Consider the following 23147-nt stretch of genomic DNA (forward strand, 5'->3'; position numbering starts at 1 on the left):
TGAGGGAAATGTGCAGGGATGAAAAATATGAGGTTTCTCTACTCGAAGCTTTTGCACATGGAAACTCTTTGCACTTTTGATAGAACGAAGTCACAGAGGAGGAGAAGAAGGCCCACCTGCCACCCAAATCATGTGGAGGGAGGTCTCCAGGAGGCTCTGGTTGCGCCCCGAAAAGGTCCCGTGGTTGTGCTCCAGAACGAGAGACTCCGCCAGAAGGAAAACCAGGAACCAGACGTAGGAAGCCGAGTGCAGCAGGAACTTGATCACTGGGATCTTCAGCATCTTGCCCACCTGGAAGGAGAGGAAGAGGAAGAGGAAGAGGAAGCAAAGGTTGGGCGCTATTGTAGGACCATGCACGGCATTCATAGAATCATAGAATCCCAGAATTTGAAGAGACTATGTTGGGCAGAATAGGGGTGGACTAGATGACCTCTGGGGATCCTCTGGAATGTGTCCACAGGAGAGCGACTAAAATGATAAAAGGTCTGGAGAACAAGCCCTATGAGGAGCGGCTTAAGGAGCTGGGCATGTTTAGCCTGAAGAAGAGAAGGCTGAGAGGGGATATGATAGCCATGTATAAATATGTGAGAGGAAGCCACAGAGAGGAGGGAGCAAGCTTGTTTTCTGCTTCCTTGGAGACTAGGACGCAATGGAACAATGGCTTCAAACTACAAGAGAGGAGATTCCATCTGAACGTGAGGAAGAACTTCCTGACTGTGAGAGTCGTTCAGCAGTGGAACTCTCTGCCCCGGAGGGAGTGTGGTGGAGGCTCCTTCTTTGGAAGCTTTTAAACAGAGGCTGGATGGCCATCTGTCAGGGGTGATTTGAATGCAATATTCCTGCTTCTTGGCAGAATGGGGTTGGACTGGATGATGGCCCAAGAGGTCTCTTCCAACTCTTTGATTCTATGATTCTAGGATTCTATGATTCTATGATCCCTTTAATCTAGGACTGCTTTTTGTATTGTCATTTCTGGCCAGCCAAAAAGGCAGCCCCAAGTGTTGCTACTAGAGGTTTACTACAGGCTTTTTCTAAGTAACAGGGAGGATCAGAACCTTTTCTTTCACAGCTGCCACTAGTTAATTGGCTGCGTTATCTGCTTCAGCAAATATAACAAGGCACTGGGTTTGCAAGTTTTTGAGCTTTGCATTTGGCTTAGCTTGATGGCTTGTTTGAATTGAAGAAACCTTTGGCTGTTGCTGGGAGTGGTTATGCAGCGTCCTGAAGCTGAAGCCGGAAACCGTTTGGAGTGCCAAGGAAACTGCTTGTCTATGGCAAGATTACTTCCTATTTTAACTTTATATTTTGCCTTCCCACAGTTTTAATTGTGTGTTGTCTTATTGTTAATTGTTGCATATTTTATTGTCTATGTTTTTATTTTTAATTGCTTGTATTGTTATTATTGCTTGTATTGTTGTATTGGGCTCGACCTCATGTAAGCCGCACCAAGTCCCTTGGGGAGATGGTAGCGGAGTACAAATAAAGTGTTGTTGTTGTTGTTGTTGTTATTGTTATTATTATTAAGAACATTCTACTTTACATTCGTCATATAAACAAGAAGACTCACCGGAGATATTGTTTGTTGTATGTTGGTGAGAACAATACTTCTGTTTTGCTTTGTGTTTTTGATCTACAGTGAATACAGTTTCTAGATCTAGGGAAGTAATGCTACCCCTCTATTCTGCTTTGGTTAGACCACATCTGGAATATTGTGTCCAATTCTGGGCACCACAATTCAAGAGAGAGATTGACAAGCTGGAATGTGTCCAGAGGAGGGCGACTCAAATGATAAAAGGTCTGGAGAACAAGCCCTATGAGGAGCGGCTTAGGGAACTGGGCATGTTTAGCCTGAAGAAGAGAAGGCTGAGAGGAGATATGATAGCCATGTATAAATATGTGAGAGGAAGCCACAGGGAGGAGGAGGGAGCAAGCTTGTTTTCTGCTTACCTGGAGACTAGGACACAATGGAACAATGGCTTCAAACTACAAGAGAGGAGTTTCCATCTGAACATTAGGAAGAACTTCCTGACTGTGAGAGCCGTTCAGCAGTGGAACTCTCTGCCCCGGAGTGTGGTGGAGGCTCCTTCTTTGGAAGCTTTTAAGCAGAGGCTGGATGGCCATCTGTCAGGGGTGATTTGAATGCAATATTCCTGCTTCTTGGCAGAATGGGGTTGGACTGGATGGCCCAGGAGGTCTCTTCCAACTCTTTGATTCTATCATTCTATGATTCTATGAATAGAACTATATATTTTGTTTCTACTTAAAGCAACAACCATGTCTATTTTTTGAGTTTTTATCACACTGAGAGTAAAAGGGGCTGAGACTTTCTGTAGGTTACTAACGCTATTCTGACACCAAGGAGCATTCACTCCATCTGTTGTAAGGGCACTTCCAGGCCCTTCCGACAGATGTCCATCCAACCTCATAAAGAAATTCATAGTAAAATAGGAGTGTTCTGTCCTGCGCTGGGCCTGTAATAATTGTCTTTTGAAAAAGGACCTGCACCTTGTGCCCAGCGGGAAGCCAGGGCGCCACGAAAGAGGCCCTCATGGATTTTCCTGAAGAAATGGTCTTTAGATGGCTTGAAAGGTTAAACAGAGTCCGTTATTATTGAACAAATTAAACAGATATTTCTCAAATCTTTGTTGCAATCCAGAGCAGAGAACGAGGCCTAAGATAACCATCCACCACACTTGGCTGTGAAAAACAATCCTTTTTTATTGAAGAAAAATGGTTACAAAATAAAGGAAAAAATGCAAGTCAAAAGCCACAGCAAAATCAGCAAACATGAATTTAAATGGACAAAGCAAAACCAAAAGCCTCTCTGAGAAATACTGGAATCTGTTAGCAATCCACTAACCGTACTTGATATCCTAGAAATCTTCCCAAACTATGGCCAGGGAACAGGGAGAACTGCCAAGGTCTTCATCAATTCTGAAACGATGCCTGAACTGAGGGAATCAGCCTGGCGTATTGCAATTAAAACTCAAGAATCGGTTCCGTGAACCGCCCTTCTGTCTTGAGGCCAATGTTTTTAATTCTTGAATTCGGGAGGATCGACGCAAACTGAGTGTTTTATTTCTGTCTTCCCAGATTTGGCCCCTTCTGTTGTCATTACAGTTAGCAGGTGCAGAAGGGGGGGAAAGTTCAAGGTCTCCCTCTGAAACATTCTCATGAACACTGGTACTTTCATTTTCCAAATCTACAGAAGTTCCTTCCTCACTAATTTCAGGAACATTGGCATTTTCCAAACCTACAGCAGTTTCTTCCTCACTAATTTCAGGAGCATTGGCATCAAGAGGTACATTTCCATTAGCATCAGTAAATATACTTTCATTAGCATCAGGAGGAACAAACAGAGAATCAGGTTCAAGTTCAAACTCAGGCTGAACCCCAACAATCTTCAATGAGTCAAACCAATGCTTCAAGGCTTTAAATCAACTGGTGGCTTCCTTGATCTTGTCCACAAGGGACAGGCAACTGTCTTCGTTAATTGTTCTTATACTTTGAGAGGAAAATCCTTTTTTAACCTCTCCCAGGCCGCCTGTTATCTACGTTTTGTTGGTGTGGGATCTACTACCGATTCCAAACTGCGTCTTGGTACTGAGTAAACCTACCAGACAAAGCTTGTAGATTCTCCAGCTGGAGTTCTTTGGGTCTGTAAAGCTGTTTCCCCTCTGGAATTTCTTTAAGACTTTAGGGCTGTTTCCCTCAGATGTTGTAAGGCTGAGAGGCTGCAAGCTCCCAGCCAGAGCTTTGGGAATTTCCCCCCGGAATGTCTTGAGAAATGAAGCTTTTCTGCAGGTGAAGCTTGTCTACGTCCTCTAACTTAGCTTTCCTCGCTAAGACTAACTAAAAAATGGCTCCCTTCCCTTCCGATTGCCCTGAACAAGGGGCGGAACCAAAACCTAACGATGATAGACAGGTGGCTAGCCCTATGATTGCAAACCAAGGGAAGCCACCTTGTTGCAATTGCATGGAACCTTGGAATATATGCAAACACTCAATAGAAAGAAAATGAAGTTGGAGCACCTGGTACAGACGTACCAGCACAAAGAGTATTGTGGAATCATAGAATCTGTTGGAAGGGACCCCAACGGCTATCCAGTCCAACACCCTTCTTTCTACCAGACAGGAAGACACCATCAAGCCCTCCCAACAGATGGACACCCAGCCTTTGCAACACATTTTGCTCTAGTTTTTCAATGAATATATCACCAAGTCTCAACCAATTCAACCTTGATTGTGGCAGCCACAAAAACTACTTTCAAAGTAAGGGCCGCACAATTAAACAGGAAGCAACCCTTTCAAACCAAGAACAGGCATTTTTCAAATTTTGTTGCATAGTGTTATTCAGGGTCTCCAGACCTTAAATCCTTTGAGTTGTTTTCTTCCTCTGGGCCCCTTCCAGCTTAGAGTGGATGTCTCTCTTGAATTGCTTTGCCCAGAATTGTACACAGACCTTAGAATCCAAGAATTGGAAGAGACCTCCTGGGCCATCATCCAGTCCAACCCCATTCTGCCAAGAAGCAGGAATATTGCATTCAAAGCACCCCTGACAGATGGCCATCCAGCCTCTGCTTAAAAGCTTCCAAAGAAGGAGCCTCCACCACACTCCGGGGCAGAGAGTTCCACTGCTGAACGGATCTCACAGTCAGGAAGTTCTTCCTCATGTTCAGGTGGAATCTCCTCTCTTGTATTTTGAAGCCATTGTTCCATTGCGTCCTAGTCTCCAAGGAAGCAGAAAATAAGTTTGCTCCCTCCTCCCTGTGGCTTCCTCTCACATATTTATACATGGCTCTCATCATGTCTCCTCTCATCCTTCTCTTCTTCAGGCTAAACATGCCCAGCTCCTTAAGCCGCTCCTCATAGGGCTTGTTCTCCAGACCCTTGATCCTTTTAGTCGCCCTCCTCTGGACACATTCCAGCTTGTCAATGTCTCTCTGGAATTGTGGTGCCCAGAACTGGACACAATATTCCAAGTGTGGTCTAACCAAAGCAGAATAGAGCATGGGTAGCATTACTTCCTTAGATCTAGACACTAGGCTCCTCTTGATGCAGGCCAAAATCCCATTGGCTTTTTTTGCCACCACATCACATTGTTGGCTCATGTTTAACTTGTTGTCCACGAGGACTCCAAGATCTTTTTCACACATACTGCTCTCAAGCCAGGCATTGTCCCCCATTCTGTCTCTTTGCATTTCGTTTTTCCTGCCAAAGTGGAGTATCTTGCATTTGTCACTGTTGAACTTCATTTTGTTAGTTTTGGCCAATCATCTCTCTAATCTGTCAAGATCATTTTGAATCCTGTTCCTGTCCTCTGGAGTATTGGCTCTCCCTCCCAATTTGGTGTCGTCTGCAAACTTGATGATCCCGCCTTCTAGCCCTTCATTTAAGTCATTAATAAAGATCCTGAGCAGGACCGGGCCCAGGACGGGACCCTGCGGCACTCCACTCGTCACTTCTTTCCAGGATGAAGAGGAAGCATTCAGGAGAATCACCCTCTGGGTTTGTCCATTTAACCAATTCCAGATCCACCTCACCGTAGTTTTGCCTCGCCCACATTGGACTAGTTTCCTTTCCAGAAGGTCATGGGGGACCTTGTCGAAGAAGGCCTACCTGAAATCCAGGTACGCCACATCCAAGCATTCCCCACAGCTATCCAGCTTGTAACTCTATCGAAAAAAGAGTTACCATGTGGGCCGCTCACCTTGGACTTGGGGGCGAACCAGTAGACCAGGCAGAGAAAGGGCATGGTCAGGAAGATGAAGCAGGAGACAAAGACTTTCCAGAGACTGTTACTGCCCCTCCAGCTGGGAAGGCTCCCACACCAGATGGAGGAGAGGACCTGTTGGCAGATGGGGTGTGCTACAAACTGGGAGAGAGAGGAGATGACAGGTATGTTAGGAAAATTTCCCCAAAACAGTAATCACTATTTAAGAGCATTCCAACTTAAGAGCGTTTTGAGTTAAGAGCTGTTGCTTGGCCTGGGTTTTGCTTTGACAAAAGGGCAGTGTTTTGAGTTAAGAGCACATAGCAGAGGGGTTGCTAGCATGAAAGTCTTAAAAGTTTTAAAAAATATAAGAACTACATTTCTGAATAGAAAAGTATTGGGTCGAAGCTTTCTCTTGAACTCCGTGACTTCTAAGTACAAACAAAAGGAAAAATCTCTCAAAACTACATTTTCCCAATTCACACACAACTAAAGAGAGACTCTGAATGGAAGGAAGGTTAATGAAAATAACAACTACGAGGTGTTAAACAAATGCATCCTGTCATCCATTAGGATGGGAGGAGAAAGGATAGAGAGTGAGAGAAAATGCTACAACAGATATTCAGGAATGAAGGGGAAGGGATTCACTCAGCCTATCTTAAGTCTATCTATCTGCTTCTCATCGAGAGTTAGAACTGAGTGATGTGGGGTTGAATTCCAACAAGGTATATAGTTCAGTCAGACCAAAGGCCAACCTGTTTCTATGTGGCAAAACACTAGAAGTTGGATACCCCTAGGAAAGGGAGTAGGGTTGAGGTAGGAGTGGAAAATTACCAGCCAAAGCAGAGAGTTCGGACAAGGGAAATGCTTAGTAACAAGCAGGCGCAGGAGGGGAAATCAGCTGCTAAGAAACGCAGGCGTAGGAATATGGATAAGTACTGGTGCCAGAAGAAAACAAAGGAAGAGATAAAGATGAGGCACAAAAATAGCCTGTGCGCATGCTCAAAGTGTTGACCATAAAACTGAGCTGTGTCTTAGTTTTGTGCGGCACTTTTCTTGTTCACCCAGCAGGGTGATTTGATCAAATAAACCTATTGAACGATCTCTTTGCCTTCAGTGTCTGATTGAATAATGACCCTGGAAGTTTGGGCTACTTGGTAATAAATGGATATGGAACACATCTCTACAATGGGATTCTGGGAGTTGGAGAGGCACTAGCAACCTTTTACACAGGAGTTTATTTATTTATTTGCCGGCGGGTAGGCAAGGGAGACTTTGCCCAGTCATTTTGAGCAGGTGAAGAGGGAAGTGGCCTCGCGACCCCTCCGAATTGCCTGAACAACCCCCCTGGGGGTCGTGACCCCCCAGGTTGAGAACTGCTGAGTTAGTTCATCAATTTCTGCTAATTCATTCAAAAGATTTTGCCTTTTCAAAACATGGAAATATATCGTCAAATTTTTGCATGAACTTCTATTGGGAGGGCTTGGATTGTGCTTTCCTGCCAGGCATGAGGGGGGTCAGACTGCATGGTATTTGGGGGTCCCTCCTAACTCTGACTGCAAATCCCTCTTTGTGGTGTGATGCACCTCCCACCTCGCAACAAACCATAGAATCATAGAATCATAGAATCAAAGAGTTGGAAGAGACCTCATGGGCCATCCAGTACAACCCCATTCTGCCAAGAAGCAGGAATATTGCATTCAAATCACCCCTGACAAATGGCCATCCAGCCTCTGCTTAAAAGCTTCCAAAGAAGGAGCCTCCACCACACTCCGGGGCAGAGAGTTCCACTGCTGAACGGCTCTCACAGTCAGGAAGTTCTTCCTAATGTTCAGATGGAATCTCCTCTCTTGTAGTTTGAAGCCATTGTTCCGCGTCCTAGTCTCGAAGGAAGCAGAAAACAAGCTTGCTCCCTCCTCCTCCCTGTGGCTTCCTCTCACATATTTATACATGGCTATCATATCTCCTCTCAGCCTTCTCTTCTTCAGGCTAAACATGCCCAGTTCCCTAAGCCGCTCCTCATAGGGCTTGTTCTCCAGACCCTTGATCATTTTAGTCGCCCTCCTCTGGACACATTCCAGCTTGTCAATATCTCTCTTGAATTGTGGTGCCCAGAATTGGACACAATGTGATTCCAGGTGTGGTCTAACCAAAGCAGAATAGAGGGGTAGCATTACTTCCTTAGATCTAGACACTATGCTCCTATTGATGCAGGCCAAAATCCCATTGGCTTTTTTTGCCGCCACATCACATTGTTGGCTCATGTTTAACTTGTTGTCCACGAGGACTCCAAGATCTTTTTCACACGTACTGCTCTCGAGCCAGGCGTCCCCCATTCTGTATCTTTGCATTTCGTTTTTTCTGCCAAAGTGGAGTATCTTGCATTTGTCACTGTTGAACTTCATTTTGTTAGTTTTGGCCCATCTCTCTAATCTGTCAAGATCGTTTTGAATCCTGCTCCTGTCCTCTGGACTATTGGCTCTCCCTCCCAATTTGGTGTCGTCTGCAAACTTGATGATCCTGCCTTCTAGCCCTTCATCTAAGTCATTAATAAAGATGTTGAACAGGACCGGGCCCAGGACGGAACCCTGCGGCACTCCGCTCGTCACTTCTTTCCAAGATGAAGAGGAAGCATTAGTGAGCACTCTCTGTGTTCGCCCACTTAACCAATTACAGATCCACCTCACCGTAGTTTTGCCTCGCCCACATTGGACTAGTTTCCTTGCCAGAAGGTCATGGGGGACCTTGTCGAAGGCCTTCCTGAAATCCAGGTACGCTACATCCACGGCATTCCCCGCATCTACCCTGCTTGTAGCTCTATCGAAGAAAGAGATCAGATTAGTCTGGCATGACTTGTTTTTGATAAATCCATGTTGACTATTAGCGATGACCGCATTTGTTTCTAAGTGTTTGCAGACCGCTTCCTTAACAATCTTTTCCAGAATCTTGCCTGGTATCGACGTGAGGCTGACCGGACATTGGTCGTTGTTTGGGTCATCCTTTTTTCCCTTCTTGAAGATTGGGACCACATTGGCCCTCCTCCAATCTGCTGGAACTTCTCCCGTTCTCCAAGAACTCTCAAAGATGGTTGCCAATGGTTCCGAAATGACTTCCGCTAGTTCCTTCAGTACTCTTGGGTGTAGTTGATCTGGCCCTGGGGACTTGAACTCATTAAGAGCGGCCAGGTATTCCTGGACGACTTCTTTCCCAATTTGGGGTTGGATGTCCTCCAATCCCTCATCCACTCCATCTTGCTGAGGTTGAAGACTCTCTTTTTGTGAGAAGACCGAGGCAAAGAAGGCATTAAGTAGTTCTGCCTTTTCCCTGTCCCCTGTCAGCATTGCCCCATCTTCTCCTCGAAGAGGTCCTATCGCCTCCTTGTTTTTCCTTTTTCTACTGACATAAGAATAGAAGCCCTTTTTATTGTTTTTAATGTCCCTGGCAAGTCTGAGCTCGTTTTTTGCTTTAGCTTTGCGGACCTTTTCCCTACAGGTGTTGGCTATTTGTTTGAATTCTTCTTTGGTGATTTCTCCCTTTTTCCACTTCTTGTGCATGTCTCTTTTGTGTCTTAGCACAGTTAGAAGTTCTTTGGACATCCATTCTGGCTTCTTTGCACTTGTCCTATTTTTTCTTTTTGTTGGCACGGTTTGCAATTGCGTCTTGAGTATTTCACTCTTGAGAAATTCCCATCCATCCGTAGCTCCCTTGTCTTTTAGTATCTGTGTCCACTGAATGCTGCTCAGCGTTTCCTTCATTTTTTGGAAGTCAGCTCTCCTAAAGTCCAAAATGCGGGTTTGACTTGTCTTAGTTTCGGCCTTCCTTTGTACCTCAAATTGCAGGAGCACATGGTCACTTGCCCCTAAGGATCCTACCACTTCGACCGCATCGACCGCATCCTTGGAGACTAGGACGCGGAACAATGGCTTCAAACTACAAGAGAGGAGATTCCATCTGAACATTAGGAAGAACTTCCTGACTGTGAGAGCCGTTCAGCAGTGGAACTCTCTGCCCCGGAGTGTGGTGGAGGCTCCTTCTTTGGAAGCTTTTAAGCAGAGGCTGGATGGCCATCTGTCAGGGGTGATTTGAATGCAATATTCCTGCTTCTTGGCAGGGGGTTGGACTGGATGGCCCATGAGGTCTCTTCCAACTCTATGATTCTATGATTCTATGATTCTATGATTCTATGATCAGGTCCTCCGCATTTGTTAGGATGAGATCAAGAGTAGCCAATCCCCTTGTTGCCTCTTCTACCTTTTGGACCATGAAATTGTCTGCAAGGCAAGCGAGGAATTTGTTGGACCTTGTACTCTTGGCCGAGTTTGTTTTCCAGCAAATATCGGGATAGTTGAAATCGCCCATGACTACTACATCTCTTTTCTGTGCCTGTTTGGTCAACTGTTGGCAGAAGACTTCATCAAGATCTTCCTCCTGGCTTGGGGGTCTGTAGTAGACGCCTACAACGACATCTTTTTGAGTCCCAGTTCCCTTGATTCTTATCCAGATGATTTCAAGCTGGTTTCCCAGATTGCTGTCTTGAATTTCTTCTGCCGCATAAGAGTTTTTGACATATAAGGCTACTCCGCCTCCTCTCCCCTTTGTTCGGTTTCTGTGAAAGAGGTTATACCCCTCGATATCTACATTCCAGCGATAGGAGTCATCCCACCAGGTTTCAGTGATGGCTATGATATCATATTTGTGGTGTAGTGCTAGAAGTTGGAGTTCATCTTGTTTATTTCCCATGCTCTGTGCATTAGTGTAAAGACTTGTGAGCCCCTGGGATCTTCCCTTGAGCTGTTTAATTGGGATTATTGTGCTTTTGGTACTTGGTCCTTGTTGTGTTTGTGCAGCCCTCCGTTTAGCCTTCTGGCGATTCCCAGACATTATGGGTAAAGTAGTGTTCGCAAGGCTGTTGTCCCCCTCCCCCGGTGGACCTAGTTTAAAGTGCGTCTAATGAGGTTTGCGAGTCTGTGAGCAAAAAGGTGTTTTCCTACTTGTGTGAGATGCACCCCATCCCTTGCCAGTAGGCCATCCTCCTGGAATAGCAGGCCATGGTCGAGGAAGCCAAAGCGTTCCTCCTGACACCATTTTCTAAGCCAGTCATTGACCTGTACTATTTTTCTGGCTCTTGTGGGTCCGTGTCTTACAACAGGGAGGAGGGATGAAAAGACCACCTGTACATTACATTCTTTTAGCATTGCTCCTAGAGCTCGAAAATCATTTGTGATCTTTTGAAACGTATGCCTTGCAGTATCATTGGTTCCTACATGAATCAACATGAGGGGAGGACGGTGATAGGGCTTGAGGAGCCTGGTGAGCCTCTGAGTGATATGGTGTATTTTTGCCCCCGGTAGGCAGCATATTTCTCGAGCCATCCCATCCGGTCTGGAAATGACAGCTTCCGTTCCTCTAAGGAGGGAGTCGCCTACTACCAAGACCTGTTTACTTTCAGGAATGGCAGGGCCCCTTTTGTGCAATGTAGTGTGTAGGTCTCCAGAAAAGTGATCCTGTTGGTGTGAATTGTGTAGGTGAAAAGTGTTGTCCTCCTCCTCGACATCCCCGGTGCATTCGTCAAGGACAATCCATTGAGATTCGTCCAAGAGCCTATAGTTCTCCTGTATGTGTTCCTGTTGCTCCTGGTCTATGGTTGGGGATGGTACACCTGCAGGATTGTGCAAGTGTGAATGTTGTGAAGTGTTGTCCCGGTCAGGGCTATCCCCCGCACACTGATCAAGAATGAGCCACTGATCAGTATCTAAGCCATTCTGGTCTTCCCCAATATGTTGTGTTTCTTGGTCAGGTGCTAGTTGTGTGAGAATTTGGAATCTATTGTGTAACTGCAGCTGAGCGGAAGTATTCTGAGGAGGCTTCCGGGTCCTATGTGTCCTTCTAAGGGTGACATTTCTCCAAGCCTGAGGGTTGTCCACATCTGAGGTGCTGTTCTGTTGAGCCTCCCCGTAATGTTGGTGTGATATGGGCCGCGTGTCTAGGCCAGTGTGGTGTGTGGTGTGTAAGAACAGCTCAAGTTCCTGAATGTCCTTAAGGGTGTTAATACGGTCCTCGAGTTGTCGTATCCTGTGTTCCATGCGAGTGATCTGTGTACACTTGGGGCAGATGTAATTGAGTAATTGTAGTGCGAAAAAGCTGAACATGCCACAGCTTGTGCATGAGATGGGAAGTTTTCGTGTTTGTTCCATCTGGAGGTTGCTAATGACCTCCTCTTGGTGTGTGTTTGATGTTGTTGTCTGTATGCAGGGGTGAAAGTATAGGTTACTGAGTGTACGAGTTAATTTTCAAACTCAGGAAGCCCCGCCTCTCAAAGAAAGCAGCGCTGAAAGCTGTTAAATTTAAATAAAGCTTACCCTGAAGCAGAAGGAAACAAAATGGGTTCCTGCTTCCTCAACTTCTGTGGAAAGCCCAGCTGCCCCTTGGGTTCAGACACTGGTTTATATAGGATAACCAGGAAGCCCCGCCTCTGAGACTCAGGAAGCCCCTCCCCTCAAACAGAGCAGTTAATTTTCAAACTCAGGAAGCCCCGCCTCTCAAAGAAAGCAGCGCTGAAAGCTGTTAAATTTAAATAAAGCTTACCCTGAAGCAGAAGGAAACAAAATGGGTTCCTGCTTCCTCAACTTCTGTGGAAAGCCCAGCTGCCCCTTGGGTTCAGACACTGGTTTATATAGGATAACCAGGAAGCCCCGCCTCTGAGACTCAGGAAGCCCCTCCCCTCAAACAGAGCAGTTAATTTTCAAACTCAGGAAGCCCCGCCTCTCAAAGAAAGCAGCGCTGAAAGCTGTTAAATTTAAATAAAGCTTACCCTGAAGCAGAAGGAAACAAAATGGGTTCCTGCTTCCTCAACTTCTGTGGAAAGCCCAGCTGCCCCTTGGGTTCAGACACTGGTTTATATAGGATAACCAGGAAGCCCCGCCTCTGAGACTCAGGAAGCCCCTCCCCTCAAACAGAGCAGTTAATTTTCAAACTCAGGAAGCCCCGCCTCTCAAAGAAAGCAGCGCTGAAAGCTGTTAAATTTAAATAAAGCTTACCCTGAAGCAGAAGGAAACAAAATGGGTTCCTGCTTCCTCAACTTCTGTGGAAAGCCCAGCTGCCCCTTGGGTTCAGACACTGGTTTATATAGGATAACCAGGAAGCCCCGCCTCTGAGACTCAGGAAGCCCCTCCCCTCAAACAGAGCAGTTAATTTTCAAACCCCGCTCACCCGTTTCTGGTTGTAGTTGACAGCCAGCCGGAGCCGGGCCAAGTTGGGGATGCCCTCCTCGAAGGCCTGGTCATCCAGGGCACCCTCCTCCTCTGCGTCCCCCACGTCATTGTCATCGTTCAGGACAGCGGTCACTTCGCTCTGGTTGCGGCACATCCCCAGCAGCTCAAAGGCAAACTCCTGGCAGAGCTGCTCCAGCGCCAGGTACTCCGGCTGGAAGGAGAAGGCGTTGAAGACAAGATCCCCAGACCCCACCTTCAGGGGTCAAATTGACCCTAAGGCTTCATCCACTGGTTGCCCCTACAACACTGTGGAATTGATGCAGAAACAGAGTGTAGAGACAGCCAGTGGATGGAGCCTTGGGGACAATCTATCTATCTATCCATCCATCCATCCATCCATCCATGTATTCAACCATCTATCTATCCTTCTATCATCTATCCATCCTCCTATTCATCTACCAATCCGTCCCATTCACCAATCTCTATCACTTAACCAGTCTCTGGACCCGAGTATTTGCCTTCCTTCTTAATTTCATCTGTCTATCTCTATCTATCTATCTATCTATCTATCCATTTCTTTCATTCAAGCATTTATGTATCTATCTTTCTTTACATCTATCCATCTGCCTGTTCATCTACCAATCCGTCCATTCACCAATCTCTATCACTTAACCAGTCTCTGGACCCAAGTCTTTGCCTTCCTTCTTAATTTCATCTGTCTATCTCTATCTATCTATCTATCTATCTATCTATCTATCTATCTATCTATCTATCTATCTATCCATCCATCCATTTCTTTCATTCAAGCATTTATGTATCTATCTTTCTTTCCATCTATCCATCTGCCTGTTCATCTACCAATCCGCCCATTCACCAATCTCTATCACTTAACCAATCTCTTGACCCGAATGTTTGCCTTCCTTCTTAACTTCATCTATCAATCTATCGATCTATCGATCTATCGATCTATCGATCTAGCGATCTAGCGATCTAGCGATCTAGCGATCTAGCGATCTAGCGATCTAGCGATCTATCTATCCTTCTACCCATTTATCCATCTGCCTTTTCATCTAGTAATCTGTCTATTCACCAGTATCTGGACCTGAACCTTTGCCTTCCTTTTTAACTTCATCTGTCTATCTGTCTGCCTACCTGCCTGCTTACCTACCTACCCAATTCTACAGTGTAGATGCACCCTGAGAAGTAAGCATGAAGAGGGAGAGCAGTAGAGACCTTGAACTCAGGCTCCTTCTTGGAGAGGCGCTTGAGCTCCCGGCTGAGCTTGAAGGCGGTCAGCATGGCGTCCTCACTGGCCACGGAGAGGTGTGCCCGGCTGGCGATGCCCTTGTAGGTGTTGATGCGGGACAAGGAGAACTTGAGCAGGTCGAACTTGCGCCCGTTGGAGCACTCCAGGCAGGCGCAGGAGACCTTATGGGGTGGTGCGATGGCGTGGCCCTTGCTCAGCAGTGTGCCCACGATCCCGTAGAGGTCCTTCTCACAGGCCAGGGTCAGCGGAGTCACGCCGGGGGCAAAGCGGGAGTCGTCAATGGCGTTGTCGAAGAAGGCCAGGGAGAAGGACTTGGTGTCCACCTTCAGGCTCTTCTCCTGGTCCAACCGGTCCAGCAACAGCTTCACCACTGCAGGCTGGTTGGTGTCCACTGCCACGAGCAGGGCCTCATGGACCTAGAGGTGGAGGAAGGGTCGTGGGTTCCCAAAAGTCAGCCAGTCCATCCCGCTTCAGCCAGGGAGCCTTCCCAACACATGGTCACCCAACCTTTGTGGGTAGGTAGGATGGATAGATAGAATAGTAGGTGGAAGGATGGATGGTTGGATGGATAGGTAGATAGATGGACAGATAGATAGACATAATTTTAGAACTGGAAGGAACCCCCAAAGGCCATTCAGTCCAACCCTCTTCTGTCAGGAAGGAAGACACAATCCATGTCCTCCCAACAATGGCCATCCAGCCTCTGTGGGAAGATAGATGGGTGGATAGATAGACTGGTAGGTGGAAGAAAGAAGGGTTGGATGGATAGATAGATGGATGGATGGATGGATGGATGGATGGATGGATAGATAGATAGATAGATAGATAGATAGATAGATAGATAGATAGATGGACAGATAGATAGGATGTTAGAGTTGGAGTGGACTCCCAAAGGCCACATGGTACAACCCTTTCTGCCAGAAAGGAAGACAACATTCAAGCCCTCCTGATGGATGGCCATCCAGCCTCTGCTTAAAATGCTCTAGAGAAGGAGACTCCACTAGACTCCCAGGCAACAGCCTATCCCACTAGTCAACATCTCTTACCTGGCGGAAATTGAACTTGACCATGCGCAGAAGGGTCCTAGTCATCTCCTCGCCACCCGTCCGGATGGCCAGGTTGAGGGCTTCCCTCCACGATCGGTCCTCGGCCTCGTCCAGCTGACGCAACACCCCGTCGCTCACCTGCAGAAGCTGCTGGACTCGCACCAGGTGTCCATCCTGGATGGCAGACAGCAGGCCCTCGGGGAACCGGAGCTTCTTGTTGACAATCTCCTTCCAGTTGGGCTGCAGAGGAACAACAAGGGGAAAGGGCTGGACTAGATGACCCTTGGGGTCCCTTCCAGCTATAGAATTCCATGAAACCAGAGTCCAGCATTTTTATTTTGTTGTTCTGTCTCTTTTCATGGACTCTGGACACAAGACTTTCATTCTCTTCCTATTTGCAGGCTTCCCCCTTTTTTTAGTAAATATTTAATCTCCCCATCCCTCCCTCCCTCCATCCATCCATCCATCCATCCATCCATCTATCCATCCATTAATCTAATTAACCATATATCTATCCTTCTGTCCATCCATCCATCCATCCATCCATCCATCCATCCATCTCTATCTCTTACCCAGTCTCTGGACTCATGTCTTTGCCTTCGTCTACCTACTTGCCCATCCATCTATCTACATATTTTTCCATCTATCCATCCATCTATCCATCTACCAATCCATCCATCTATATCATGTATCCAGTGTCTAGACCCAAGGCTTTGCCTTCCTTCTACCCATACATCTACCCACCTCTCCATCCATCCATCCATCCATCCTTTTATCTACCTATTGTTCCATCCATCCATCTATTCATCTACCAATCCATCCATCTATACCACGTACCTAGTGTCTGGACCTAAGGCTTTGCCTTTCTTCTACCCATACATCTACCCATCCCTCCCTCCCTCCATCCATCTATCCATCTGTCCTTCTATGCATCTATCTTTCCATCTATTCATCAAACTGTTCATTTGCCTATCCATCTATCCATCTCTATCACCCAGTGTTTGGACCCAAGCTTTTGCTTTCCTTCTTAACTTCATCTATCTATCTATCTATCTATCTATCTATCTATCTATCTATCTATCATCTATCTATCTATCTATCTATCTATCTATCTCTATTCCTCTATCCATCCATCCATCCTTTTATCTAGCTATTTTTCCATCCATCCATCCATGCATCTATTCATGTACTAATCCATACATCTATATCACTTATCCAGTGTCTGGACCCAAGGTTTTGCCTTCCTTCTACCCATACATCTACCCATTCCTCTATTCATCCATCCATCCTTCTATCCATCTATTCATCAATCTGTTTATCTACCAATCCATCCATTTATATCACTTATCCAGTGTCTGGACCCAAGGCTTTGCCTTCCTTCTACCCATCCCCCCTCCCTCCCTCCCTCCCTCCCTCCCTCCCTCCCTCCCTCCCTCCCTCCCTACATCCATCTATCCTTCTATCCATCTATCTTTCCATCAGTTCATCAATCTGTTCATTTGCCAATCCATCTATCCATCTCTCTCACCCAGTGTTTGGACCCAAGCTTTTGCTTTCCTTCTTAACTTTATCTATCAATCATCTATCTATCTATCTATCTATCTATCTATCTATCTATCCATCCATCCATCCATCCATCCATGCATCTATTCATGTACCAATCCATACATCATTGGGTCCAGTGTCTGGACCCAATGCTTTGCCTTCCTTCTACCCATACATCTACCCATTCCTCTATTCATCCATCCATCCATCCTTCTATCCATCTATCTTTCCATCTATTAATCCATCTGTCCAGTGTTTTGGACCCAAGCCTTTGCCTTCCTTCTTAACTTCATCTATCTATCTGTCTGGCTGTCTTTCTGTCCGTCCATCCATCCAGCCAACATTCCATCTCTTCATTCTTTTATCCACCTATTTTTCTGTCCATCCATCCATCCATTCATCTACCAATCTATACATCTATATCACTTATCCAGTGTCTGGACCCAAGGCTTTGCTTTCCTTCTACCCATACCTCTGTCCATCCATCCATCCATCCATCCATCCATCCATCCATCCTTCTATCCATCCATCCATCTATCTTTATTTATTTATTTATTTATTTCATAGTTTTGTATACCGAGTTTCTCAACCTCGTTGAGGGACTCAGCCCAGTTTACAGCCATAAAAACATATACATTCATTAAAATAGCATATATCACAAATTACAAAACAACTTTAAAAACACTAAATATAAAACTACAGTGGTCAGTCGTCCTAATAAGATGGATCTATATCCACTTCCACTCCTATGGTGTTGTCTCATTCCTCGAAGGCCTGACTCCACAGCCACGTCTTCACCCGTTTCCTAAATGCTAGGATGGATGGGGCGGTTCTGGCCTCCAGAGGGAGAGAGTTCCAGAGTCGTGGGGCCACCACCGAGAAGGCCCTGTCCCTCGTCCCCACCAGCCGCGCAGGGCCTCTCCAGATGATCTTTCCATCTATTCATCCATTGGTTCATTTGCCAATCCATCTATCACCCAGTGTTTTGGACCCAAGCCTTTGCCTTCCTTCTTAACTTCATCTATCTATCTGTCTGGCTGTCTTTCTGTCCATCCGTCCATCCAGCCACCTTTCCATCTCTCCATTCTTTTATCCACCTATTTTTTTCCATTCACCCATCTATCCTTCTATCTACCAATATTCCATCAATCTCCATCACCTATCCAGTGTCTTGACCTGAGCCTTTGTCTTTCTTCCTAACTTCATCCAGTCGTCCATCTATCTATCCATCCATCCTTCTACCCATCTATCCATCTTCCTCTTCATCTACTAATCTGTCCATTCACCAGTATCTGGACCTGAGCCTTTGCCTTCCTTCTTAACTTCATTTCCCTACCCATCCATCTATCTTTCTATCTACCCATCCATTCCAACTATCTATCTATCTATCTATCTATCTATCTTTCAATCCCAATCATTTTCCTGGTCACTGGAGCCAAGCTTTTGCCTTATTTCATAATGGCAGACTTCCCCTTTCTTTGAGCAGCTCTTTCACCTCTCTATCTGTCCATCCACCCATCTATTTCTTCATCTATCTCTATTGTATTTGCATTAACATCCCCACTTCCTGTCCAAGTGAGACCCAAGGCAGCATGAGTTCTGAAATTTGAAATTTAGGGAGGACTACAACAGAGATTAGAAATGTTGGACTATGACTGGCTGTTAGGAATTGTGAGAGTTGAAGTCCAAAACACATGGAGGTCCCAAGTTGTCCCACTCCTCCATCCAAACACTCACCATGATGCCTTCAAATTCCGATGCCATCTTGGCTTGGTGGTTGCAGACAAAAAATTGAGATGCTTTGGCTCCGTCTCTCTCTCCAAATCCAAGAAAGTGCAGCAGATTGCTTCTCCGCTTCGGTCTGAGGTGTTGCTGGCTTTTCCTCCCAGGTGTGCTACCTGGGCAGGTGTGCTGTTGTCATCAGCAGGTAAGAGAGCAACTGGCCCCAGGTGGCAGATCCCCAGTGGGGCCAGGTTGCCACATGAACTCCACGGGCGGGCAGTGTTCCCTCCCTAATTTGCTTTACCGGAGACTTCAATAGCGTGTTGTTTTGCTGGTTGCAATGCCATGCCTAATTGAATTCTATGACACTTTCATAGCAACTCTTTGGATATTGCAAACGGATGGAATCGTAAATCAGAATTGTTTCGGACTCTACGCCTTCATCCCAAGCAAGGCTCTTTTGTAGGCTGTGGTGCCAGCTAAACTGCCAAAATAATGCCATTTGGTACCACTTAAAGTGCCATGGCTCAATGCGATGGAATACGGGGAATTATCATTGGAAGAGATACATTTTTTTTGTATTGTCGAAGGCTTTCATGGCCGAAATCACTGAGTTGTTGTATTTATTTATTTACTTACTTACTTACTTACTTACAATATTTTTACCCCGCTCTTCTCACCCCCGCAGGGGGACTCAGAGTGGCTAACAATTAGGCTTGGGCAATCCAGTTCATTAATTTCGTAATTCGTTATTGATTCATATTTAAATTAGCTTACGATTCAATATCGAGCCATGCAGGAATAGTGTGAGGAGTAATTAAGGATCGAAACAATTTTTTCCAATTTTCGTAATTATTTCGTAATTCAGTTCTTGTGGGTTTTTTCAGGCTATATGGCCATGTTCTAGAGGCATTTCTCCTGACGTTTCACCTGCATCTATGGCAAGCATCCTCAGAGGTGAGGTCACCTCAGAGGTGACCTCCTTCCTTCCTTGCCTCCAACAGACAAGAGTTCTTTCTCCCACCCTGGACATTATTCCACAGATATATAAACTCAATTTTCCTAGTTTCCAACAGACCTCACAACCTCTGAGGATGCCTCAGGCGAAACGTCAGGAGAGAATGCTTCTGGAACATGGCCAGACAGCCCGAAAAACCTACAACCTTCGATACCTTTGACCACGGTATCCTTCTGGGATGCCTCACAGAAATGGGACTTGGAGGTACTGCTCTGCAGTGGCTCCAATCCTTCCTGGAAGGTCGGTCTCAGGAGGTGTTACTGGGTGACACCTGTTCGACTTCACAACCGTTGTATTGTGGAGTCCCTCAGGGTTCGGTACTGTCCTTGATGTTATTTAACATCTACATGAAGCCGCTGGGGGAGATCATCCGGAGTTTCGGATTGAGATGTTATCTCTACGCAGATGATGTCCAAATCTGTCACTCCTTCTCACCTGTCACCAAGGAGGCTGTCCAGACCTTGAACCGGTGCTTGGCTGCTGTGTCGGACTGGATGAGAGCTAACAAATTGAAACTGAATCCAGACAAGACAGAGGTCCTACTGGTCAGTTGTAAGGCCAAACAGGGCATAGAGTTACAGCCTGTGTTAGATGGGGTTCCACTCCTCCTGAAGACGCAGGTTCGCAGCTTGGGAGTGATCCTGGACTCATCGCTGAGCCTGGAACCCCAGGTCTCGGCGGTGGCCAGGAGAGCTTATGCACAACTAAAACTTGTGCGCCAGCTGCGCCCGTACCTTGGGAAGTCGGATCTGGCCACCGTGGTCCACGCTCTTGTCACATCCCGATTAGATTACTGCAATGCACTCTACATGGGGTTGCCCTTGAAGACTGTTCGGAAACTTCAACTGGTCCAGCGAGCGGCAGCCAGATTGCTCACTGGAGCATCATACAGGGAGCATACCACCCCCCTGTTATGTCAACTCCACTGGCTGCCGGTCCATTTCCAAACACAATTCAAAGTGCTGGTCTTGGCCTATAAAGCCCTATACGACGCCAGCCCAGCTTATTTGTCCGAACGTATCTCCCTCTATGTTCCACCTCATAGTCTAAGATCCGCTGGGGAGGCCCCGCTCTCAGTCCCGCCAGCTTCGCAAACACAGCTGGTGGGGACAAGGGACAGGGCCTTCTCGATGGTGGCCCCTCGCCTGTGGAATTCACTCCCCAGTGAAATCAGATCGGGGTTCCACTCCTCCTGAATGTTTCAATTGGCCACCTTGATTAGCATTTAACGGCCAGATAGTTTTTAGGTGTGGCTTCTTACTGCCTGGGGGAAAACCTTTGTTGAGAAGTGATTAGCTGTCCCTGATTGTTTCTTGCCTGGAGTTCCCCCGTGGTTGAGTTTTGTTCTTTATTTCCCATTATAAATAATTTAAAAAACTCTAAAATTATTTTGGAAAAGTACTTTGATTAGCATTTAATGGCCAGATAGTGTTTAGGTGTGACTTCTTACTGCCTGGGGGAAACCTTTGTTGAGAAGTGATTAGCTGTCCCTGATTGTTTCTTGCCTGGAGTTCCCCTGTGTTTGAGTTTTGTTCTTTATTTACCATTATAAATAATTTAAAAACTCTAAAATTATTTTGGAAAAGTACTTTGATTAGCATTTAATGGCCAGATAGTGTTTAGGTGTGACTTCTTACTGCCTGGGGGAAACCTTTGTTGAGAAGTGATTAGCTGTCCCTGATTGTTTCTTGCCTGGAGTTCCCCTGTGTTTGAGTTTTGTTCTTTATTTACCATTATAAATAATTTAAAAACTCTAAAATTATTTTGGAAAAGTACTTTGATTAGCATTTAATGGCCAGATAGTGTTTAGGTGTGACTTCTTACTGCCTGGGGGAAACCTTTGTTGAGAAGTGATTAGCTGTCCCTGATTGTTTCTTGCCTGGAGTTCCCCTGTGTTTGAGTTTTGTTCTTTATTTACCATTATAAATAATTTAAAAACTCTAAAATTATTTTGGAAAAGTACTTTGATTAGCATTTAATGGCCAGATAGTGTTTAGGTGTGACTTCTTACTGCCTGGGGGAAACCTTTGTTGAGAAGTGATTAGCTGTCCCTGATTGTTTCTTGCCTGGAGTTCCCCTGTGTTTGAGTTTTGTTCTTTATTTACCATTATAAATAATTTAAAAACTCTAAAATTATTTTGGAAAAGTACTTTGATTAGCATTTAATGGCCAGATAGTGTTTAGGTGTGACTTCTTACTGCCTGGGGGAAACCTTTGTTGAGAAGTGATTAGCTGTCCCTGATTGTTTCTTGCCTGGAGTTCCCCTGTGTTTGAGTTTTGTTCTTTATTTCCCATTATAAATAATTTAAAAAACTCTAAAATTATTTTGGAAAAGTACTTTGATTAGCATTTAATGGCCAGATAGTGTTTAGGTGTGACTTCTTACTGCCTGGGGGAAACCTTTGTTGAGAAGTGATTAGCTGTCCCTGATTGTTTCTTGCCTGGAGTTCCCCTGTGTTTGAGTTTTGTTCTTTATTTACCATTATAAATAATTTAAAAACTCTAAAATTATTTTGGAAACGTACTTTGATTAGCATTTAACGGCCAGATAGTTTTTAGGCGTGGGGAAAACCTTTGTTGAGACGTGATTAGCTGTCCCTGATTGTTTCTTGTCTGGAGTTCCCCTGTGTTTGCGTTTTGTTCTTTCTTTACTATTATAAATAATTTAAAAACTCTAAAATTATTTTGGAAAAGTACTTTGATTAGCATTTAATGGCCAGATAGTGTTTAGGTGTGACTTCTTACTGCCTGGGGGAAACCTTTGTTGAGAAGTGATTAGCTGTCCCTGATTGTTTCTTGCCTGGAGTTCCCCTGTGTTTGAGTTTTGTTCTTTATTTCCCATTATAAATAATTTAAAAACTCTAAAATTATTTTGGAAAAGTACTTTGATTAGCATTTAATGGCCAGATAGTGTTTAGGTGTGACTTCTTACTGCCTGGGGGAAACCTTTGTTGAGAAGTGATTAGCTGTCCCTGATTGTTTCTTGCCTGGAGTTCCCCTGTGTTTGAGTTTTGTTCTTTATTTACCATTATAAATAATTTAAAAACTCTAAAATTATTTTGGAAAAGTACTTTGATTAGCATTTAATGGCCAGATAGTGTTTAGGTGTGACTTCTTACTGCCTGGGGGAAACCTTTGTTGAGAAGTGATTAGCTGTCCCTGATTGTTTCTTGCCTGGAGTTCCCCTGTGTTTGAGTTTTGTTCTTTATTTACCATTATAAATAATTTAAAAACTCTAAAATTATTTTGGAAAAGTACTTTGATTAGCATTTAATGGCCAGATAGTGTTTAGGTGTGACTTCTTACTGCCTGGGGGAAACCTTTGTTGAGAAGTGATTAGCTGTCCCTGATTGTTTCTTGCCTGGAGTTCCCCTGTGTTTGAGTTTTGTTCTTTATTTCCCATTATAAATAATTTAAAAACTCTAAAATTATTTTGGAAAAGTACTTTGATTAGCATTTAATGGCCAGATAGTGTTTAGGTGTGACTTCTTACTGCCTGGGGGAAACCTTTGTTGAGAAGTGATTAGCTGTCCCTGATTGTTTCTTGCCTGGAGTTCCCCTGTGTTTGAGTTTTGTTCTTTATTTACCATTATAAATAATTTAAAAACTCTAAAATTATTTTGGA

The 23147-nt window shown here is 45.1% G+C and overlaps 1 protein-coding gene across 1 annotated transcript in view; it reads right to left on the bottom strand.

Moving 5' to 3' along the window:
* Positions 1–23147, bottom strand: part of LOC132770300 (short transient receptor potential channel 2-like) — a 53764-nt gene that overhangs the window by 22282 nt on the left and 8335 nt on the right. Inside the window, exons 2-6 of the mRNA XM_060767171.2 lie at positions 15238–15536; positions 14158–14607; positions 12923–13135; positions 5711–5875; positions 117–291 (exon numbers count right to left, since the gene is read on the bottom strand). Coding sequence (XP_060623154.2) covers positions 117–291; positions 5711–5875; positions 12923–13135; positions 14158–14607; positions 15238–15536 — 1302 coding nt within the window. The remainder of the gene's footprint in view (positions 1–116; positions 292–5710; positions 5876–12922; positions 13136–14157; positions 14608–15237; positions 15537–23147) is intronic.

Source organism: Anolis sagrei, chromosome 3 (genome assembly GCF_037176765.1).
Source record: "Anolis sagrei isolate rAnoSag1 chromosome 3, rAnoSag1.mat, whole genome shotgun sequence".
Classification (NCBI taxonomy): Eukaryota; Metazoa; Chordata; class Lepidosauria; order Squamata; family Dactyloidae; genus Anolis; species Anolis sagrei.